Source organism: Pelophylax lessonae (assembly GCF_965119305.1).
Source record: "Pelophylax lessonae genome assembly, chromosome: 4".
Classification (NCBI taxonomy): domain Eukaryota; kingdom Metazoa; phylum Chordata; class Amphibia; order Anura; family Ranidae; genus Pelophylax; species Pelophylax lessonae.
In genome coordinates, this window is record NC_138771.1 from 431,096,191 (window position 1) to 431,115,102 (window position 18,912).

Consider the following 18,912-nt stretch of genomic DNA (forward strand, 5'->3'; position numbering starts at 1 on the left):
CAATGAGCAAGATGTTATTGGCTCTCATAACTTGACAGATGTTCCTTGGTACATGTTACATGAGAATTGTCAAACTGTCCTTGCATCCCCCTTTTCTCTGGGATCAAAGGGGTGTTGACAAAGGCCATTTGGCTAATTAAACGTCTGAGGAGTAGGCATTGCATTTTATGACTGTATTATGGCCCTCCCTTACTGTACACAGTTTTATAATAATATCTTCCAACATGTGCAGGTTGCATTCTAGAAACCGATAGATTATTGCTCAGGATTAATTTTTATGTCCAGTGATACCAAACACGGAGTATATCAAATGGGCCTGTCACCCAGAAGGTACAGTAGGTGACTGCTATCTCCCCTTCTGTATGCTCTAGCGTAGTGATGTAGGACCTCAATTTGTATAATAGTCCATTCAAATATTTACTTAATATTAATTTTTATTGGTCCTGTTTCATTTTATGAATTGTGTGGATTTTGTTAAGTTGTAAATTGGGCAGAGATCTCGGAGAGGTCATCCCACGCTTGACTGCTTTCTGGGTAGACATTTTATGGCAGGCTATGTGTACCTAGGTTTTGATTACCTTACAAACCATGGGTGACAGAACTGAAGGTTTTCATCATAGTTTTAAGATAGGTCAGCGGGAGGTGTTAATCTGTAGATTTTTATGGTCAGCAGAAACTAACAGAATCCTGCCAGAACTCAATTAACTGTTTACAGCTCTGCAAGTTGAGATAACAGGCTGTTTTGAAGTGTGTTAAAGTTAAGGCTATGAAATCCATATATTGAAAGATGAGGGAGGGGTAAGATCACTGGGCTATTATGACAAACATGGCTGAGACCTGAACAATATGGATGTCGCTTTCAGCTTTTCATGGGCTCAATGCGTTCCACCATTACAGGATCTACTCAATATTAAATGGGTGGTCATAATGTTTTAGCTGATTTGTATATCTCTTAGCACATGTGTACATTTCTTTTTTAGCACAACTTAAGTAATATTGCAGCTTGATGTATCAGAGCTGTAGACTAATAAATAGTATTATATGAAAGCAGACCTGATCTGTTTGTCTTGTGTACAGTCACAGATGAGATCTCGAATGAAGACACTGTGGAACGTATAGTCAAGTGCATTATACAGAATGAAGGTAAGCACTTGTAGCCTGTATTGTGATTGCTTCACTAATTAATTTAATTTAATAGGTACCCAATAATAGTCTTGCTTTTATTTTTGTCCACTTAAGCAAATGCAGAAGCACTTAAACAGATGCTGGGAGACCCAGAAGGAGAGGTGCCCATCGTTCCCAAGTGAGCATACATTATTTATCAGTACATAAGTTGTTTGGTGTTAAAATACTCTCAAAAATATTTAGTAAGCCAGAGCAAAGAGTGGTGATGAGTTGCAAAAGAGTAAAAGTTTATAACTACCATTCAGATGCTGGTTTCCTAGGTAAAAGCAATGAAAATGTATTTTTGATTGGCTGCGTTGTATTAAAGTATAAAAATACCTTTAAAAGACCTTTTGTCAGCTGCACCCTCATACCTGTCAATGCTTCTACTGGAAGCTGCACATCCACTGCTTCAGTAGTCTCCTGGCCAAGCTGTAATTTGTGCACCTCAGTCTCGGTTCATTCCTTTAAAATGTCGACCCACTGTGGGCCCAACAGACAGCAGTAAATCCTAAAAAAAAAAAAGGTTCTCACCCCTTCTCTCTGTGTTCTAAAACTTTTTTGGCTAGGGTTCTGATAAAATTGTCAGCACATTCTGGAACCTTAAAGTGGTTGTAAAATGCATTCTATACATTCAGGTAAAAAAAACCTTCTGTGCTGAAGCTCCCCAGACCCCCCTTTGACTCCCGCTGCAGTCAATAAAAAGCTGTGGCACGGAAGCGGGGGGCGGGCCGAGTCCCACTATCTGTGTCAATGGAGGCAGCAGCAGGGCTCAGGAGCTCGGGAGCACGGGTGTCCCCATGGAAAGCGACTTTCCAAGGAGGCACCTGATGAACAGGAGGAGCTCCTGCGGGGGACCCCAGAAAACGAAGTTCCAGGCTGCTGTGTGCAAAACCATTGCACAGAGCAGATAAGTATAGACATGTTTGTTATTCTTATATTAAAAATATCGAAGATTTACAATCACTTTAAGTTTAAAATATTAATATTTGATTCTCAGTATCAATTATTACATATTTTGAATTTTTTTTCCCCAAAATATATTTATAACGGATAACGTGGTGTTGTGTTTTATATAAATTGGTAGGCCTGCAGCCTTCTTATAAACTAAGCTCCGTTCAATTCCTTATACAGATTGAGTTGGACTGTGTTGATTTAAATAGATCATAGAACAAAATCACAAAAATATTTTAATTGTTTTGACTGCTGTAATCTAATAAAGGGAGAAGGCTGTACCATCATTAGTGAAATTCACTCTAATTTCTTGTCCCTGTAAAGCCTATACAATAAAATATACAGTTTTCTTTATCGTTCATCGACAGACGCAGCTCCATATCTTCTTAGACCATTGGGTTAGGCTCCTCTAATCAGGAATAGGCACTAGGCAGGAAAAAGCTTTACCACGCCTATGGGTGCTGTCCCTGCAGGCATAACCCCACACACTCTGCTACAGCAGCCAGCTTGTTTCTGCCTAGTTTAGGAATAGGACCTAGCTCCTTGCTGGGACTTCGGTCTTAGTTGTTAAAGGGCAATTTTATTATTTTATGATTTTTTTATGTTCATTAGTTAGTTCCTGGAGAACTACCAGCAACAGCCAGCTGTGGTTTCGGACTGGATAATCTACATTCTTATGGTCTCCAAGCCTGGCCAGCAAGCGTGAGCAGGTTATAGTCCAGAGCTGGGCCTTGCCATGTCAGTGCCCCGATGGATGGGGACGAGCCTTTGAGTGGACCGTCTCGCTGGGACATGATCAACATGGAACACCTGAGTCGCAGCATTCCACCAGGCTGGCAGCACCCCCATCCCGGGTTGGAGGTGATCTGTTTAGAGTGGCGCCCACCTGGTACCATGGTATGGTGAGTAGTATGGTCCCCCCAAAACCTCTGGCAGTCTCTGGGTGGATGTGGGTCCCCTCCCTGGAATAGTCGGACCCTTGGGGCTCCCTCGGTTCCCTTGGCCTCTTAGATGGACTGGGCCCAAACCCCTCAGCTTTTTTTTCCCCTCCCCTTAGCAGGTTCCTCCCTTGGGGGGGGGGGAAATATTGCGGCCGCTGAGGCATCCTTCGGTGGGGGTGGCTTGTCCTGGTGGGATTCCTTCCAAGGGACCTTCCGATGCCTACTGTTCGGGGACCCCCTTTGGGGGTCCTGTAGACCGCATAACGTCACGGGGGCCGCCATTTTGTTGTAGATCCATGCTTTCTATATTCCCATTGTAATACATGGGCAGCCATTTTTTGTTAGTTCCCCAAAGGAATGCATGGGGCGGTCATTTTCTTGTGGTCCATATCGCTGGAAAGGCATGTGGCATGGCACTTTAATTCTAGCAAAGACCCAGGCTGTTTTTTTCCTTTTCCTGTGAGATTGTTTTTACTTTCATTTTCACATAACATGCTGACAGCCTCCTGAGGAGGGCAAGGAGCAGTTTAGTATTGTTTTTTGGGGTCTCCTGTGGGTTTCCCTCATACACTCTGCTACTAGATTGTACTAGTGGAGTTTTTGCAGCGGTGGGATCGCGATTGGCGACTTTTAAAGGGACACTGCATTATTTTCTGTTCAGTGTAAATATGGAGTCCCAGAATATAATTTCGCCTACAGACCCCTAAGGCGCAGCTGCGGACCCTTCTTGGTCATAGTCCCGGTCTGATCTCACAGCAGTTTTACAAAGTTTGGTGTCAAAGGTAGATTTTGTAATTACAAGTGTTGCCAGCCGCAAACGCCCTCTGCCTTCACCTCCATCGGCAGTGTCCTCAGACTCTGAGGTAGATATGGCCGTTGCAGACGTCTTCGCATTCTGACGGTGAAGAGGACCTATCCTTGTCAGCCGCCACACGGGAACGCTCTTTGGTGGAAGCTCTTATAGTTTTTGTGCGGGGAAACTTGGCTGATGAATCCACAGCGTCAGGTACGCAGGTGTCTTTTGGCTCCCGCAAATCCCCAAAATCGTGTAAGGTGTTTCCTTCTTCTGAATTTTTTCATAGTATTGTTGATGAACAATGGCTGCGCATCAAGCACATGGTGGTGCCCAAGCGCTCTAAACGCCGTTATCCTTTTGCAGATGCAGTTTCTAATAGGTGGACCGTGTCACTAGAGGTGGAGCACCCGGTTTTCAGGCTCAATAAGTCTACTGTGGTTCCGGTGGAAGAATCACTGACTTTTGGGGACCCCGTGGATAGATGGTTGGAGTCTCTGCTTCCCCATCTATACAGGCTAGCGGGTTCCATATTGAAACCTATTTTTGTGAACATTCTGCTGTCACAGACAGTTACTGATTGGGTGAAGTTACTTAAAAATAACTTGGAAGCTAAACGGCTCCCCCCTGCGTTGCTTGAACTACTGGACCAGTTGGCTCAAGCCCTGGTGTTCATGTGTGATACGTACCTGGACATGGCTCCACTAGTGGCCAGGGTGTCTACAGTGGGGATTGCGATTAGACGCATGGTGTGGCTAAAAAGCTGGTCTTCTGACTAGGCTTCCAAAAAGGCCTTAACTGATCTTCCCCTTACAAGGGAGAGGTTGTTTGGATCCTCTCTGGATCAGTTGATCAAAGATCTTACCGAGGGAAAGAGTACTCTTCTTCCTCAATCCTCTAAGGGCAAGGCACCATGTCTTCCACGGGGGCCTTCCTTTACTGCTCATAAGCGACTTTTTCATACCTCCGGGTTGCAAGAAAAAGAAAAAACGTTCAAGTCTTCTGGGGGTTCCAAAAAGCCATGGTCGAGTAAATCAAAGACTGGCCAATCCGGATCTGCTGATAAATCTTCATCTGCATGAAGGGGTGCCCTCATCCGCTTCTTTCCGGAACCGTGGACCTCTTTGATTCAAGGATTTTATTTAGACCTGTTCACCGTGCCCAGGAAGGAGGGCAAGGTGCATCCTATCCTGGATCTCAAGGCCCTGAACCACTTCATGCGGGTAGTGTCGGATGGAATCTATCCGTCACTGCATCAGGGGGACTTTTTAGCCTCCATAGATATCAAGGTCACATATCTACTATCTATGCTGGGCACCAACGGTTTCTTCGCTTTGCAGTGGCAGAAGAGCATTATCAATTTGTGGCAATACCCTTTGGTCTCACCTCCGCCCCCAGGGTGTTTACCAAGGTCCTAGCATTGGTGTTGGCATTGCTGCGCCAAGGGGGGATTGTGGTACTGGGACATCTAGACGATCTCCTATTGAGAGCGGACTCTCATTCAGCCCTGATGGGTGACCTGACGATCACTGTCACAACCCTGCAGGAGTTCGGGTGCACCATCAATTTTAAAAAATCTGCTCTGATACCCTCCTTGAGACTGGGTTATCTGGGCCTAACTCTGGATTCAGCTTTGGTGAGAGTCTCCCATTCCCCCCCCCCCCCCCGAACAAGCTGCAGAAATTGCAGGGGGGTGATTTGGTCGCTGTTGGCAACCAATCTGTCTTCTCTAAAAACTTGCATGCGGGCCCTGGGTCTGATGGTATCAACCTTCGAGGCGGTTCCGTTCACTCAGTTAAATAAATACAAGACCTTTGCAAAAAAAGATTCTGGTCAAATGGAACAAAGATCCAAAGTTCTTGGATATTTTGATTCGGTTGAGCCACAACACATTCTGCTCTGTTGTGGTAGATTCAGTCTCCAGCCCTATGCCAGGGCAAGTCCTTCCTCCCATTGTTTTGGACGTTGGTGACCACAGACGCCAGCCTGTCAGGCTGGGGCAGGGTGCTGGGGAAGCTCTGTGCCCAGGGCTCCTGGACAGTAGAGGAGTCCAAATTGCTGATAAATGTTTTGGTGCTCAGAGCGATAAAGCTTTGTCTGAGCCACTGGATGACTCATCTGCAAGATTGTCCGGTTCGGATTCAATCAGACAACGCCACAGCTGTGGCTTACATCAATCACCAGGGGGGCACAAAGAGTGTCTTGGTGGCCAAGGAGGTGGCCAAGATTCTGGCCTGGGTGGAAGAGTTTGTTCCAGCTCTTTCTGCTGTGCACATCCCAGGTGTGGAAAATTGGCAAGCGAATTACCTGAGTCATCAGGTATTGGACCCAGGGAAGTGGTCCCTACACCCGGAGGTGTTTCACTTCTGTGTGTTCGGTGGGGGACACCCGAGATCGATCTGTTTGCTTCTCGTGTCAACAAGAAGGTGCAGAGGTTTCTGGCCAGGTCACGAGATCCTCTGGCCGACACCACTGACACACTAGTGGCTCCTTGGGGTCAGTATCGGCTGATTTATGCCTTTCCTCCCGTTAAAACTTCTGCCATGGCTCCTATGCAGGGTAAAGGTGAAAGGAATTCTGGTCATTCTGGTGGCCCCAGACTGGCCTCGTCGGTCTTGGTACGCAGACCTAGTAAGGTTAGTCACCGATGCTCCTTGGAGTTTTCCTCTTAGGGGAGATCTGCTGTCTTAAGGGCCGATCTTCCATCCTGCGCTGACTTTAACAGCATGGCTGTTGAAAGCCAGGTGTTGAGAGATAGAGGTCTTTCTGACTCTGTGATTCCTACGCTATTGAAGGCTAGGAGTCGACTTCCAGGAAGATACTGTATATCATCGTACGTGGAAATCGTACATTTCATGGTATGAATCGCTGAAGGTGCACCCTCGCTTGTTTTCAACTGCTAGGTTTTTGGAGTTTCTACAGAAAGGGGTTGGATTGCTGATGGCTTTGGGCACTAGCAAAGGCCAAGTGTCGGCTTTGGCTATATATTTCCAATGCCCGTTAGCTATGCGTGCCTTGATTCGTACCTTCATTCAGGGAGTGCGCCAGATGGCTCCCCTGAGACGGTCCCCGCTACCTCCGTGGGATCTGAATCTGGTATTATCTGTTCTTCAAAAGCCTCCTTTTGAGAACATTCGGCAGATTCCTCTGCTCTCATTGTCTCAGAAGGTTGCCTTTTTTGGTGGCCGTCACTTCTGCCCGCAGAGTGTCTGAATTGGCGGCGTTGCCTTGCTGTTCACCTTATCTGGTGGTCCTCAGAGATAAAGTAGTACTCCGCCCAAATCAATCTTTTCTCCCTAAGGTGGTTTCTGATTTTCATTTAAATGAAGACATTGTGCTGCCTTCACTCTGTCCCAAGCATCCTAAGGAAATTGCCTTGCATTCTTTGGATGTGGTTCCGGCAATCAGGGTTTACCTGGTGGCTACTGAGTCTTTCAGAAATCTGATGCTCTTTTAGTACTTACTGAGGGACCTCGTAAGGGATTGGCTGCATCTGCTGCGACCATTTCCAGATGGTTCAGGCAGAGGGTTGTTCAGGCTTACTCACTGAAGGGTCAGGTTCCTCCTTTCCCAGTGAAGGTGCATTCTACTAGGACGCTGAGTGCCACTTGGGCTTTTCGCCATCAGGCGTCAGTGATGCAAGTTTTCAAAGCGGCAGCTTGGTCGTCTGTGCATACGTTCACAAAATTCTACAAAGTTGATGTGTTGGCATCTTCAGATGCCTCCTTTGGCCGCAAGGTTTTGCTGGCTGCTGTTTAAAGAGAATCTTTTGTTGTTCTCTTTGAGGGTGTATTTTTGCTAGGTGAGCTCCAGTTTTTCTTGGTTGAGCTCCGTATTACCTGGTTGGCTACGTTTAGCCTTTGGGGAGTTACGTTCTTCTTTGCGTTGTCTTCCCACCCCTCATGAATATACTGCTTTAGGACATCCCAATGGTCTAAGAAGATATGGAGCTGCTTCTGTTGATGAACGATAGAGAAAACTGGATTTTTTGTACTTACCGTAAAATCCTTCTTTTTCTGTACATACAGTATCTAACAAAAGTGAGTACACCCCTCGCAATTTTGTAAATATTTTATTATACCTCTTCATGTGACAACACTGGAAAAAATTGCACTTTTCTGCAATGTAAAGTGGTGAGTGTACATCTTGTATAACAGTGTAAATTTGCTGTCCCCTCAAAATAACTCAACACACAGCCGTTATTGTCTAAACCTCTGGCAACAAAAGTGAGTACACCCCTAAGTGAAAATTTCCAAATTGGGTCCAAAGTGTCAATATTTTGTGCGGCCACCATTATTTTCCAGCACTGCCTTAACCCTCTTGAGCATGGAGTTCACCAGAGCTTCACAGGTTGCCACTGGAGTCCTCTTCCACTCCTCGATGACAACATCATGGAGCAGGTGGATGTTAGAGACCTTGGTCTCCTCCACTTTCCGTTTGAGGATGCCCAACAGATGCTCAATAGAGTTTAGGTCTGGAGACATACTTGGCCAGTTCATCACCTTTACCCTCAGCTTCTTTAGCAAGGCAGTGGTCATCTTGGAGGTGTGTTTGGGGTCGTTATCATGTTGTAATACTGCCCTGCAGCCCAGTACTCCTCACCTGGTTGCCGCCACACACACTTGACACCATCTGAACCAAATACATATTTATCTTGGCCTCATCAGACCACAGGACATGGTTCCAGTAATCCATGTCCTTAGTCTGCTTGTCTTCAGAAAACTTTTTGCGGGCTTTCTTGCGCATTATTCTTAGAAGAGGCTTCCTTCTGGGACAACAGCCATGCAGACCAATTTGATGCAGTGTGCAGCGTATGGTCTGAGCATTGACAGGCTGACCCCCCCACCCCTTCAACCTCTGGAGCAATGCTGGCAGCACTCACATGTCTATTTCCCAAAGACAACCTCTGGATATAATGCGGAGTATGTGTGCTCAACTTCTTTGGTCAACCATGACAAGGCCTGTTCTGAATCAAACCTGTCCTGTAAACTGATGTATGGTCCTGGCCACCATGCTGCAGCTCATTTTCAGGGTCTTGGCAATCTTCTTATAGCCTAGGCCATGTTTATGTAGAGCAACAATTCTTTTTTTCAGATCCTCAGAGAGTTCTTTCCCATGAGGGGCCATGTTGAACTTCCACTGACCAGTATGAGAGAGTGAGAGCTATAACACCAAATTTACCACACCTGCTCCCCATTCACACCTGAGACCTTGTAACACTAACATGTCACATGATACCGGGGAGGGAAAATGGCTAGTTGGGCCCAACTTGGACATTTCCACTTAGGGGTGTACTCACTTTTGTTGCCAGCGGTTTATACAATAATGACTGTGTGTTGGGTTATTTTGAGGGGACAGCAAATTTACACTGTTATACAAGCTATACACTCACTACTTTACATTGTAGCAAAGTATAATTTCTTCAGTGTTGTCACATAAATAGATATAATAAAATATTTACAAAAAAGTTAGGGGTGTACTCTCTATTGTGAGATACTGTATATCTTATTGTTTTGCAAGATTTTGATTTATCTAGTCAAGCCTAATGGATCTATGCATTTGGAATATTAAATCGTCTTGCATCCTTGCTATAATGGATTAATTGTAGGATTCCATTATCTCTATCAAATCTATTCCTGCTACTTTATATCTTTCAGTGATTAATTACCAATACCTTTACATAATGAATTCTAAGAATGTTTTGTCTGAGGAATTTACTGTCCTCAGCAACATGACTTTATCATATTATCATTGATCTGTATTGAAATCCAATTGAAAGAACATTTTTTTTGAATCCCTGTAGCCTTGAAATAAGTTGAAGCAATAATTTGAAATCCCATGATTTGGATAAGTACTAGGTGCAAAAATGCATGTAAAATGCATGAAAACGCATATATACAACGCATTGCAAAGCAGCAAAAATGTGTTTAACCAACTCCCGCCCGCTGTAAAGACAAATGAGGGTGGGCACGGTACTCTCTTCTTCTGGGCGACATATAATGTTGTCCCACTCTTGCTGCGCTTGCACGCCCACGATCAGGTGCGCGCTGTGTCCCGGGGATACACCGCATCCCCGATCTCGGTAAAGAGCCGATGACACAGCTCTTTACCCATGTGATTAGCTGTGTCCAATCACGGCGATCACATGCACATGTAAACAAGTAAATGCCGTTTATCAACTTTCCTCTCCTCACACTTACAGAGTGTGAGGAGAGGAGAGCCGATTAGCAGCATTTCCTCAAAGGGGAGACCTGCACAGATAACCAGGGCACTGCAGTGCCCTGTTTATGAGTGCAGCCCCAACAGTGCTCAGCAGTGATGCCAGTTAGTGCCCATAAATGATACCAGTCAGTGCCCAGCAGTGATGCCAATCAGTGCTACCTATCAGTGCCCATCAGTGATGCCAATCAGTGCAGCCTTTCAGTGCCCATCAGTGGTCGCTCATCAGTGTCACCTGTCAGTGCCACCTATCAGTTCTGCCTTTCAGTGGTCATTAGTGCTGAATATCAGTGTCGCCTGTCAGTGCCCATAAGTGCTGCATAATAGTGTCTCATCATCAGTGCCACCTCATTAGTGCCCATCAGTGCAGCCTATCAGTGCCCATCAGTGTTGCCTATTAGTGCTCATCAGTGCTGCATATCAGTGTCATTTTCTAGTGATTGACTGCGCTATAAACCCTTATATCAAACAGCTGCAAGCACTACAACTAGACAAATCGCTGCACAATGAGAAAAATGTAAAAAAGTAATGTAAATGTAGATGTAAATCTGAAGTGATATAAAGTGACTCATACCAAAATATTAAAAAACAAATGATATATCCAATTCAATAGTGTATCATGTGATCAAACATTTTCCACACCCATAAGGTGTACATAAATAAACTGAGTTTATGTTCATCTAGCCACTGCATTCTAATTTTAAATTTTATTGGATTGCATGATGACATGCCTGGGTATTTTACACTATTTGGAGATTCTTTTTGCTTTTATGATGTTGAACCTACTGAATGAGAGAGAAATTTTACCCTGATCGATGTGCAATTGGACGTTGAATCTGTTATACAACTCTAAAGCCCCGTACACACGCACTGATTGTCGGCCGAACGATCGGCCGTCTTTTGTCCAGTGTTGTCGTGTAGGTTGAAAAGTGCTAAAGACTGCACACGAATTTTGTCGGCCAACAACAACCGACTGCAGAAGTGATGTCATGTGATGGTTAACTTTCCGTGTGTTTTTTCTTCTCTGAGCATGCCCAGTCTTGCTCATCACATTTTTGTCTGCCGAAATCTGTACTGACTGAAGAACAATCGGCCGTTCTGGTGACGGCCAACAAAAATTTTATAGCATGCGCACCAGATTTTTTTCGGCCGAAAAGTCGCAGTCGGTTGTCGGAAGCATCATACTAACAAGCCGACAATCGGCCGATCGGACGTCGGCCGAAAATTTACGGCCAACAATCGGTGCGTGTGTACGAGGCTTTAGTCTAGGAGAGCTAATTCTCCTGATGCCTATTTGACTTAGTGTTAGCATTTGAGTCCATTTAATCGTTGTATTGGTGGCGGCTTACAGGTAATTTCTTGGTTGGAGTTAGAAAGCTTTCTTCTATCAACGTTGAAGTGTTTATCAAAACCTGTGTGTATCACATCTATGAACTTTTATATCACATATAGATTTTATTTATGTACAACCTTATGGGTGCGGAACATTTTTGATCACATGATACACTATTTGAATTGGATATATAATTTGTTTTTAATTATTTGGTATGAGTCACTTTATATCACTTCACTTTTTTACATTTTTCTCATATCAGTTTAACCTATCAGTACCACCTATCAGTGCCCATCAGTGCTGCATATCAGTGTCGCCTATCAGTGCCCATAAGTGCTGCATATTAGAGCCTCATCTTCAGTGCCACCTCATCAGTGCTGTTTTATCAGTGCAGCCTATCAGTGCAGCCTCATCAGCTCACATCAGTGAAGGAAAAAAATGACTAATTTACAAACATTTTTAACAAAAACTAAGAAAAAACATTTTTTTTTCAAAATTTTCTAAATGTTTTCATTTTTTTTTTAGCAAATAATAAAAACACAATGGTGAATGAATACCACCAAAAAAGGCTCCATCTGTCTCAAAAAAATGATAAAAATTTTATTCGGGTACAGCATTGCATGACAATGCAATTGTCATTCAAAGTGTGACAGCGCTGAAAGCTGAAAATTGGTTTGGGTCGGGAGGGGGTGAAAGTGCCCAGTATTGAAGCGGCTAAACACAAAAACATTTTAATTAAAACACATGCTTTTTTTATTGTCTGAAGTGACACCAGGCAAAAAAGCTTTAAATGGGCCAATTTTGACCAATGTCAGTTATATAAATATTCATGGATTAATTATGCTATCCCCTTTAAATTTAAAGAGGAAGTAAACTCTTCCTTTTTTTTCCCCCTGCAAAGTAAATGCATAATGTACTAGTATGCATAGCATACTAGCACATTATGTGACACTTACCTGCAACGAAGCCCACGTTGTTCCCACTGCTGGCAGCATGCATCTTCGCCCGTCTTCCTTCCAGGTCTGTGGACTCCGGCTGTATTACTGGCCGGAGCCACGTGGCGTCAATCCCGCCGGTCGCGGCACGGGGCTCTTCAGAGCGCATACGCTGATTTTGTCATCGCCTGCATGCAATGTAAATATCTCCTAAACAGTGCAAGTTCAGGAGATATTTACAGCACCTATAGGTAAGCTTTATCATAAGCTTACCTATAGGTAAAAGTCACCAAAGTGGGTTTACAACCACTTCAAATGTGCTTTTCATTAAAATACGTGACAAACACTATGTGAGAAACACATGTAAAAATAATATCATAAAGTGCTTATACTCATCATATATAACCAAAGTGTAAGAAATAATCTATGTAGATAATATCTGTACAGATGGACACATGTTCATATGGATAGTCTAAACTCAAGATAGAAAGTCCCAAAAGATAAAAGATTCCCTTCCAAGTGTAGAATAAAAAAACACTCAGTGCAGTGGGAGTAGAAGGTGGCACCAGATCACACCACCCACAGATAAGGCAAGCTCCTTACCAGAAGATTTGATTCCACAAAGAGATAGGGGTCATTTGGAGGGTATTTGTACTGTCCTAGCCTCAAGAAATGAGATAGGCCATCAGTACATCAGGATTGATGGATTTTAAGATACAGGTATATGTACCATAGTTTGTGGACTCTATAACTTTCCTACAGACTAAATAATATACACTGATTTGGGTTATTTTCACCTAAGAAATGCAGCAGTATACATTTGGCCTACATTTTTAAAGAAGGATTATTTATTTGCATAGTTTTAAAACAAAAAACAATGAAAAACTAATTTATTTATTTTTATTTTGGCCTTTTTTCATTTATTTAGCAAAAAATTAAAAAACCCAGTGGTGATTAAATACCACCAAAAGAAATGTCTATTTTTGTGGAAAAAATTATAAAAGTGTAATATGGATACAGTGTTGCATGACAGCGCAATTGTCATTTAAAATGTGACAGTGCTGAAAGCTGAAAATTGCCCTAGGCAGGAAGGGGGTAAAAGTGTCTAGTACTGAAGTAGTTAAATACTGCAATGGACTCTATTATTATTATCTATAAATGAGTAAAAAAAGTATATAATAGAGTAAAAAACAGACCGGTGTCCCCATATAGATTATTTTTTTTAGATACACAGATATAACCTATACTAATCAAAATAAAGAAAAAACAATCATGTGGCTGGTAATGATGTCCTCTAACTGACTGATAAAATTTTGCCATGATATTCTCCAAGGCCCATTTAAATTTGTGCGAATCGCAGACACATTCAACCTGCTTCAACAAATACCTGCTGTTCTGTTGTATACATTTATATATAATAATAGAATGTAATGCAGTTTTTAAGACAGTTTTTTTCTTTCTTTTAATTTACAAACCAGTTAATATCATGGACTCTGGCCTGACAGTTTTTTTTTTTTTCTAACAGCATGTGTTGTGCAATAATAACTAGGGATGCACCGAATGTTCGGCAACCGAACATTATTCGGCCGAAAATAGCAAAAAAAGCACTTTCGGTGTTCGGCCGAATAAGTAAAAAGGCCGAATAAATTTGTGCCGAACAATAGGGCTGAACGATAGTCGATATGATATCGACTATCGTTCTGTGGCCGTAGGCGATATTCATATCGCCGAGGTCACGATATTTACATAGGCAGGGGGAGGGACTCGGAGGAGGACAGGAGAACTCACAGACTTCCGTGTTAGGCCGGGGAAGCCGGGACACTTCAGCGGTGAGCATACATACATTACTCACTCGTGCACTGCAGCCCGCCCCACACATTCAGTGAGTCTTACTCTCCTCCCTAGTTTTTTCAATGGCACATTCAGGAAGCCAATCACGCCGTGATTAGCTACACAGCGAACCAATCACGCGTGCCTGCACGGCGTGATTGGCTTCCTGAATGTGCCATTGAAAAAACTAGGGAGGAGAGTAAGACTCACTGAATGTGTGGGGCGGGCTGCAGTGCACGAGTGAGTAATGTATGTATGTATGCGGCTGTGCTCCTTTCCAGGCTCCTACTAGTCCACCTCCAGCCTCCTACTACCACCACTATGAGAGACTGTCTGTCACTGTATAATCTGATCGAGTCCACACTGACACTGACTGACTGTCACTGAGTAATTGATGTTACCATATTAACCCTGACCTGCCCAGTGCCCTGTATCTGCAATTAAAATTTACAAGGCTGCCTGCATGCTTCCTGATTTCCATTCCCAGCATCCTTCCCAATCCCTACAGTGTCACTAACATTAAACCTATGGTACAAGGCTGCAGTGTGCACTGAATCCCATTCCCTACAGTACCATTTAGGGAGAGAGAGACATGAGAGGACAAGAGAGAGAGAGAGACACAAGAGGACAAGAGAGAGAGAGTGAGAGGACAAGAGAGAGAGAGAGAGAGACACGAGAGGACAAGAGAGAAGACAAAAAATTGGCAAAATAAATGGAAAAAATGCGAAACACCGCGTTCGGTATTCGGCCTTCGGCCAAGAATTTCATTATTATTCGGCTTCGGCCAAGAATTTCATTTCGGTGCATCCCTAATAATAACTAATACAAATAAAAAAGTGACATTTGGAAAGTATACATTATTAGTTGCTATAGGTTAAGGCATGCAGGTTATGATTCCGATTCTTTTATAAGTTATCTCTTACCATGAGTTTGACATTTTCAGCAATGAGTGGAATTATAATGATAATATTTATCTGCTTTTGACTAGTCTTTGTCCACACCGTGAGAGCCAAGATGCTGGGCCTACCCATCATCATACAGTCCACCTGGGGTCAACGCAGGCTCCCTGCATTCACTGTACCCGTAAGAAAAGGAGCCTGCTCCACCGCATGGGTCGGTCAAAGGATAGCAAGGGGAAGCCGCATCCTGGAGAGGTCACAGTCTTCTCTGTTGGAAGGTATCCTAAAGAGTTGAATTATACAAAATAACATACAGAGATTATTAAGTTCATTGGAGGTCCTAATTCTCTTGTAAATTGTGTGTGTTTAAAAGTATGCTTATTTTTGCAAAAACTACATATTTGTGCATTTTAAATAGTTTGCAGCAAGCTAATAGTTTGCAGCAAGCTAATAGTTTGCAAATTTAGTTATGATTGCACTTAAATAAATGCATAAAATAAATTTTACCTGCAAAGAAGATGCTTACTCACCACATCTGCTGTCTATGCTGCTAATCTCTGTTGTACTGAGGATAAATCTCCTGTTGAAGATCCTTTAGAACAAGCAGGGTTCCGTGAAACCCTAGGGTTCCTCCAGAGTTCGCTAGAGCTTCCTTGAGCAAAAATAAATTTCTGCCTCTCAGATAAGTAACTGCTGACAACAATGATCTTTTTAGCTATCTGTAGGGAAGGTGGATTGTTAACAACAACACAAGTGTACGGAACAAACTTCAAGTGACCATCACATTAATGTATTGTGTAGATATAGTAATTATTAGCATGGGTTTTCCCTAGACTGGACATTTTTTTTCTAGGGTTCTGTAATATTGAAAGGGATGAGAAAGGCTAATTTAACATTTCCAGTAGTGTAGATTTTCTAGGTCATTGCTACTGGTTTCTGTGATTTCTTCCACCCACCCCTACGTAAGATAATGGAGGTAACATAGGGGCTGGTGGATCAAACCACTGAGCACAAAGGAAGAGTAGATTTCTACATTACCTCCAATATCTTCCCTGCTACTGCCCCATGTACTCAGCTATCAGTAACAGCATTCATGGAATTTATTTTAATGAGACTCTGCAGTTAATATGATTATCAGCTCTAATAATTGCCAATAACCACTTGCCGACTGCGCACAGTATATTTACTGCGGCAGTCAGCCCCGGCCAGGCAGAGTGACGTATATATACGTCACTAGCCTGTGACCGGCTTGTGAGCCAATAGCGGGCGCGCGCCCGCCCCGGCTCGTTCACTGAGGAGTCCGCGCGTGTGACACTGCGATCGTCGGTAGAGAGGGAGAAAGGCAGGCAGCTTATGTAAACAAGCCGCCTGTCATTCTCCCCTGTGTAAAAATGGAGATCGGACGGTTCTACTATGTAGGACCGTTGATCTCTGTTTTTACAGTAGTAGCCATGTCCCCCCACAGTTAGAAGCACGCCCCTAGGACACACTTAACCCCTCCCTCTCCAATACAGTTAACCCCTTCCCTGCCAGTGTCATTTTTACAGTAACAGTGCATATGTATAGCACTGATTACTGCAGTAATGTCACTGGTAACCCCAAAAGTGTCAAAAATTTCAGTCAAGGGTCCGATCTGTCCGCCGCAATGTCGCAGTCCCGCAAAAAAAATCACAGATCGCCGCCATTACTCGTTAAAAAAAAACACCAAAAATGACAAAAATCGCTATAACGCGATAACTTTTGGGCAAACCAATCAAAATACGCGTTTTGCGATTTTTTTTTACCAAACATATGTAGCATAAACCAAATTGGCCGAAAATGTTAAAAAAATTTGATTTTTACATTTTTTTTTTTGGGAATTTCATATAAAAAAATGTGAAAAATATTGTTATTTTTGCAAAATTTACGCTCTTTTGTTGTGTGTAGCGCATGATCAAAAAATCGCACAGGTGATCAAATACCACCAAAAGAAAGCTCTGTTTGTGGGAAAAAAAGGATGTGAAATTAGTTTAGGTACAGCGTCGCACGACCGCGCAATTGTCCGTTAAAGTCACGCAGTAAAAAAATCGCAAAAAAACACCCTGGTCAGGAAGGGGGTAAAATCTTCCGGGGCTTAAGTGGTTAATAATATAAGCTAAAAAGCAAATATTGGTTATATAAAAAAAATGCTTGAAGCACTAAATTTTAAATAAAAAAAGTAGTTAGACACCGAGGCACTATGTGTCCCCCATCCACGGTTATGTCCATAACAGATGGGAGGAGTTAGGAATTTTGAGGCAGAGACTTCATTTTCAAAGGCGTAAAAAGTCAGTGGGTGATTAAAGCCATAACAAAGTCATATATTTTAGATGTTTAAGATTATGTTTGGAGATGCATCCTTGTTTTCTTTTTTTTTCTTTTTTTTCTTTTTTTTAGATTCAGGGTTACCCATGTTGAAAAGAAATCAAGTATTCAGTTATCACAGGATGATCCCAACATTGGTAGTGACCCCGTATCATCTGACAATGCTGAGGAGCAACAAGCTGCAAAGTCAATGAATGGTTTCACTACACACAGGGCTTCGGTGGGCCAGTCTCAAAATGGACCTGAGTTAGTGGGGTTAACAAAGCTGGAAAGTGAAAATGATGCAGAGTCCAGATTGAAAGACAAGAATGGGCTTAAAAGTTCAGAGGACAAAAGTAAAAGAATCGTAGCAAATAGCAAAGGAATCAAAGACAGACGAAGCAGTGCACCGGAGCAGACAGTAGCACAGCGAGAAAGAGTGGATATACTTCAGCTTCGAAGAAAGGAACAAAGAAAAGAAATATCCGGATCAGCAGAAGAGCAGGTATAGCTGGTGGTAATAAAATACACCATTTTATATGTGTACCTTGTCAATAAGTAACATTACTGTTATAAATGTAGCCTTCAAAAGATGGTACGGAGATTAGCTTAAGTACAACTAAAGTTATTACGTTTTTTTTTTTAGTTTTGGACAGAGTAGATATAGATTAGAACCCCTGTCAGTTTGTATTGCTCTCTGAGCCCCTGTTAAGGAGATTCAACCTCTCTATTTGTCCTATTTACCATTATCATTGAAAGTAAAATTTAAAAAAATAAATACATTTTGGGTTGTCCCTAGAAAAGTAATAGAAGAAAAATGTTCCAATGGGGGTCACTATTTCTGGTAATTATGTGGGTCCCCAAGAAATTACCTTAATTTGCAGAGATTTCCTGTCACTTCCTGTTTGGCTATGGGACAGGAAGTGAAGGGAAATCTCCACAATAGGACACAGATGGTAAAAAAATGTGACAGGGGTTATAATCCTCCCTTGCTCTATCAAAAATGAAAAAAAAAAAAAAAATGTGCCTATGGTTCTACTTGAACAAATGTTTTAAATAGCATGGGAAAGATTGGAATCCTTGAATAGTTGTTACTACTAACTGGGACTATCTGAGATTTTCCCTCACTTCCTTTCCCCGTGACTGTGACAGGAAGTGAACGGTAATCTGCAACAGGGACTCAGACAACCATTAAAATCCTGAAAGAGATTCTAGCTTTCCCTAAGACAGGAAGTGCAGGTACATCTCTCTACAGGAGTCCTGAATGGCAGTAAAAACCAAAAAGGGAATCTACCCATTTCTCTGTCCAAAGCTAATAAAAAAAAGTTTTGGCTGGACATGCCCTTGGAAAACCAATTCACACTTTGGTGTTCTGGCTTGTCCAATGTATGTATGCACATAAATGCATGTTAAATAAGCTGCGTTAAGGCAGCCAATTCAAATTAGTGGGCTACCAATGCACCAGAATGGAGAAACAAATGCTTCTATTTGTTTTTTTTTTTAATAAGGATTTCTTTATTGT

The 18,912-nt window shown here is 42.7% G+C and overlaps 1 protein-coding gene across 1 annotated transcript in view; it reads left to right on the top strand.

The window, feature by feature from the left end:
- Positions 1–18,912, top strand: part of RELL2 (RELT like 2) — a gene marked incomplete at its 3' end in the record, with an annotated part of 115,474 nt that overhangs the window by 86,091 nt on the left and 10,471 nt on the right. Inside the window, exons 3-6 of the mRNA XM_082253612.1 lie at positions 1,078–1,143; positions 1,240–1,303; positions 15,158–15,346; positions 17,484–17,895. Of these exons, the coding sequence (XP_082109738.1) occupies positions 1,078–1,143; positions 1,240–1,303; positions 15,158–15,346; positions 17,484–17,895 (731 nt within the window). The remainder of the gene's footprint in view (positions 1–1,077; positions 1,144–1,239; positions 1,304–15,157; positions 15,347–17,483; positions 17,896–18,912) is intronic.